This window comes from Asterias rubens, chromosome 1 (genome assembly GCF_902459465.1).
Source record: "Asterias rubens chromosome 1, eAstRub1.3, whole genome shotgun sequence".
NCBI lineage: Eukaryota > Metazoa > Echinodermata > Asteroidea > Forcipulatida > Asteriidae > Asterias > Asterias rubens.
Genome location: NC_047062.1, coordinates 6,535,916 through 6,540,922, shown reverse-complemented (window position 1 = coordinate 6,540,922; position 5,007 = coordinate 6,535,916). Strand labels below are relative to the sequence as shown.

The 5,007-nt window shown below is 42.9% G+C and overlaps 1 protein-coding gene across 1 annotated transcript; it reads left to right on the top strand.

The window, feature by feature from the left end:
* Positions 1-1,741: 1,741 nt before the first annotated feature.
* LOC117295311 (vesicular acetylcholine transporter unc-17-like) lies at positions 1,742-3,148 on the top strand. The gene has a single exon (XM_033777873.1). The coding sequence runs from the start codon at positions 1,742-1,744 to the stop codon at positions 3,146-3,148; it is 1,407 nt and encodes a 468-aa protein (XP_033633764.1).
* Positions 3,149-5,007: the final 1,859 nt, after the last annotated feature.

The following is a 5,007-nucleotide window of genomic DNA, read 5'->3' as shown; positions in this document are numbered from 1 at the left end:
GTGAACGTTCCGAATTTGTTACCAACGCTAACGAAGACACGGCGAATGCTGCGAGGTTTGAGCGATTGTCGAACAGTCCTTCCGATAGCATAATTCGCTAGCATATTCGCCGTGTGAGAGCAGCATAAAGTGACCAATCTTCGCAAGGAGGTGGAGAATGATTTGTGAACGTAGTGAATTTGTGGTGAATGTTGCGAAGTTTGAGCGATTGTTAAATATTTCCGTTCGTAAGCACATTCGCTAGCATATTCTCCCTAGTGTGAGAGTAGCATAGTCCGCCAAATAGTTTCTAACATTTTACATGTAACATATTATGGTACAAACATGTAATCACTCATGTTAAAAGTCAGAACATGTAAATTGAACTTATTAATGTGTAAAACTTATGTTCACATTCAGCCGGAGTTCGTCCTATTATATACACCCCCCCCCCCGACATCGGGCGAAAAACTCACGTTTATCGCATATGCACGCACTTACAACATGCAAGTGAGTAAGGACACCGTACGTGACCAGCACGTGTAAGTACGGCCTCCGTACGACAACGTGGCAATCGCAAGATGAGCGTACGTTGTAAGCACGTTGTAAGCATGTTCAACTCACTTACAACGTGCGCAACGTACGATGCACGCAACCGATCACGGCCAGGCGTGGCGTGCGGGCCACGTACTTACACCTTGCGCAGACCGTGCGAGTGACGTGCGTTGACGTACTTACTCCCTGCTCTTGCCACTCCCTCCCCACGTTTTCAGAAAAACGTGGCGGCCGTGGCCTCCTCAAAACACGTACGGACAAAAAACACGCACGGTGGGTTGTGACCGGGCTTTATTCGACTGCCTTGAGAAAGCTTATTCATGGACCAACTCGTCCGATCCAAGGCAATGTGTTCCTTTAATTAAACTCGTCCTAACTGGAGATGAGACTGGTTTTAACTGTTTAGCGGCGGTCCCAACCCGCCGTACGTGCAAGTGCGTGCTGTCTACGTGCAAAAACGTGGGCAAGATTTGGGGATCCGTACGTGCCGAGTACGTGCCGAGTACCGCCTCAGTACGGATTTGGGAGCACGCAGACACGACGTAGCACTTTTATTGAATGATGAACTTTCTCTGCGTCACCCGTACGGATTCACCCCCAGTACGGGTGATGTGCGTGCCCTCTACAGCCAACGTGCGCACTGCGCACTGACTCCGTGAGTCTTTTTTTTTTCGCCAAGGGTCACTTGCACGAGTACGTATGCACGTGCTTACAACATGCGAGTGAGTAAGGACACCGTACGTGACCAGCACGTGTAAGTACGGCCTCCGTACGACAACGTGGCAATCGCAAGATTATCGTACGTTGTACGCACGTTGTACGCACGTTGAACGCACGTTGTAAGCACGTTGTAAGCATGTAAAACTCACTTGCAACGTACGCTGCGCGCAACCACTCACGGCCAGGCGTGGCGTGCGGGCCACGTACTTACACCTTGCGCAAACCGTGCGAGTGACGTGCGTTGACGTACTCCCTCCCTGCTCTTGCCACTCGCTCCCCACGTTTTCAGAAAAACGATGAAAGCTGGAATGTTCCATTCAACTCGGCTCCGCCTCGTTGAATAGAACATTCCATCTTTCAACTCATGAACATATTTGTCGCACCATTGCACTCATAAACATTCATTATGTGTATACTGTATGCTGTATAAGTCAAGGATCACACATTATGAACATCGAGTAACATACATTATAATAAAAACCAAGCAATGCATTTTTACGGAGGAAATTCCGAGAGGTGGCTGAGGGTTTTCACAAGTATCGGTTGTCAATATTTAGATAGCTGTATGCACGGCGCAGTGGTGCCTCTTCTTACCGAAGTGCAGTGGCAACATCAGAGCAGTAACGCCACTATCGGTGAGATATCAAAAGGAACTGCATCATTCGCTTTAGCTGCCACGTTCATGTCCACTGGAATCGTGGAGGTATTATTCTCACCGATTGCGGGTTTAGTTGCTGACCGGTGGGGACTTGATATAGTACTTCTCTTCGGGTTACTTTGTTCTACATTTAAATGTCTTCTCTACGGACTTACACCTTTAACTCCACTTATTCTACTGACTAACCGTTGTTTGCAGGGCGTGGTGAGTGCATGCACCCAAACCATGGCCATGGCTAGGATTCGAGACATCTATGACGAGGCTTCATTGGAGTGCACGATAGTAACTGGAGTGGCAATGTGCAAGTTATCTTTCAACTTATTCGCGGCTTTATTCGTAGGCGAGCTCTTCCGATACCTGAACAACCGTGTGTTCCTCCTGTTCTTGTCTATTGAACTCATACTCATTGTTGGTGTGCTGTTGACGTTTCGAACTGAAAACTTTCACAAAAAGGAGGAAACCAGGTCCGACCAAGGAGCCGACGACGCAACGAGTCAAGTCGACCAGAAGAAACATCGTTCTGTGCGATGGCGAGTCATTTTCGATGTCCAGGTGTTGATTGTCGCACTAAGTTTCCTGGTAAGTGCCCTAGGATACACGGCACTCGAGCCTACTCTTGCAGTCTGGGTGGACTACATGTTCGGAGACGGTACAGTATCAACGGCTCATATGCTTGGCTTATGCGGATTCTCCGTTCTGTTGAGTACCGCATGTTGCGTCTATGTCCTCGGCACCTTAAGCAACAACTTGACGTGGATATTCTGCTTTGTATCGCTATGCACCGCAGGATTACCCTTGGTGTTAGTCAAATTCTCCCCATCACTCACCGTAGCTTCAATCTTCTTGGCTGTGTTTTTCTTCGGTTCACAAGCAGCTCGTGTGATATTGATCACCATGTGTTCTACTATCGCTGTCAAGAGACACCCTGAAGCTTACAGCCTAGTGTTCTCCATCGTGAACTTGGGTTGGGGTGGTGCATCTCTCTTTGGACCTCTCGTAGCTCCGTTTCTATTTGGCTCTTCCTGTACTGTCTGCATGATTGGTGTTGCTTATATATTAACAGCTCTTCTGGCATTATTGCTCCGGAATCTTGACTCCAAAGATGGAATAAACTTCATGGATTGCTACTGTGCCAAGGCCATTGATGATGATGGTTATCAGTTGGTAGTAACAAACGAAGACATTCCATTTACTTTTGAACAAAGACAGGTCATGATACAAACAACAAATAAATAATTGCTAACAATATTTTTTTTAGTCAAAACTTTAGCAAATTTATTTAATTAACTGCTCCAATAACTTCTTAAAGCATTTGGATGATGATTTTGTACACAACGTTTTATGTCAGTATATTTCAAGGCAGTGGACACTATTGGTTATTAAAATACTGTCATAAAAACTTTGTTTAGCCCCGAGTGGACAGTAATTATTGTCACTAGTTTGAAAAAGAGGACATCCATTTTTTTAAAGACATGTCGCATTAGTTTTCTTTCCAAACAGGTTCTTCTTGATTGTTGGGGTTGACGTGGCCGGCTATGGGTGACAGATATACAATTTTGATACAGAAATGTGTACACTATTTTAAGGCACTGGATACCATTGGTAATTATTCAAAATAACTGTTAGCATAAAAACTTACTTGGTAACGAGCAATGGAGAGCTGTTCATAGTATAAAACATTGTGAGAAACGGCTCCCTCTGAAGTAACGTAGTTTTTGAGAAAGAGGTAATATCTCACTCGTATTTTAAAAGACTTTTTCGCGGGCTTACAGTTCATAAGATCCTTAGACGAAGATCTCATCACACTGTATTTATCTTCGTCAACAGGTAATTAGGTGTTCGGCCAACAGCCGAACAACTATTGTTATTGTTCTGTTTTTTTAGGTGTTCGGCCAACAGCCGAACAACTATTGTTATTGTTCTGTTTTTAGGTGTTCGGCCAACAGCCGAACAACTATTGTTATTGTTCTGTTTTTTAGGTGTTCGGCCAACAGCCGAACAACTATTGTTATTGTTCTGTTTTTTTTTTTTTTTTTTCCTCGCGTTCTTCTTTCCCTGCGAACCTTCTCCAGCAATTTTAAACAAAAGTAAAGCTTGTACAAACTTAAAACTTACTATGTACATCGGCAATAGTGAGTAGACGAAACCGCCACTTTTTGGGAATGATGACGTCATTGATGACGTCATGGCAAGGTTTTTAAAGTTGAAAAACGACATTTGCTTTTCGCTGTATCTCAACGAATATGAATGCTATGATGTTCATACTTATAGATCAGATAGATAAAGACTTGGACAACATTTGAAAAGTTAACGCCAAAATCGTATGACCTTAACTTCCGATCGTTACCCTGGGTCAAAGTTCGCCTTCGCATTTTTCCATCAAAAAACAACTTTTGAGCTTTAAAACAAAAGTTAAGCTTGTATAAACTTAAAACTTACTATGTACATAGGCACCAGTGAGTTGATGAAACCGCCACTTTTTTGGAATGATGACGTCATTGATGACGTCATGACAGGGATTTTAATGTTCAAAAATGACCATTTGCTTGTTGCTGTATCTCAACGAATATAAAAGCTATGATGTTCATACTTGGCCATCGGATAGATAAAGACTTGGAAAACATTTGAAAAGTTAACGCCAAAATCGTACGACCTTAATTTCCGGGTAGTTACCCTGGGTCAAAGTTCGCCTTCGTGTTTTTTCATAAAAAAACAACTTTTGAGCTTTTAAACAAAAGTAAAGCTTGTACAAACTTAAAACTTACTATGTACATAGGTAATAGTGATTAGATGAAACCGCCACTTTTTTGGAATGATGACGTCATTGATGACGTCATGACAGGGTTTTTAATGTTCAAAAATGATCATTTGCTTGTTGCTGTATCTCAACGATTATAACAGCTATGATGTTCATACTTAGGCATCAGATAGTTTAAGACTTAAGCAACATTTGAAAAGTAAACGCAAAAATCGTACGACCTTAACTTCCGGGTCGTTGCCCTGGGTCAAAGTTCGCATTCGTTTATTTTTATTCGTTTTTTTTCATCAAAAAACAACTTTTGAGCTTTTAAACAAAAGTTAAGCTTGTATAAACT

Coding starts and splice junctions, on each gene's coding strand:
- LOC117295311 (XM_033777873.1), top strand. CDS start 1,742: ATGCATTTTTACGGAGGAAATTCCGAGAGGTGGCTGAGGGTTTTCACA.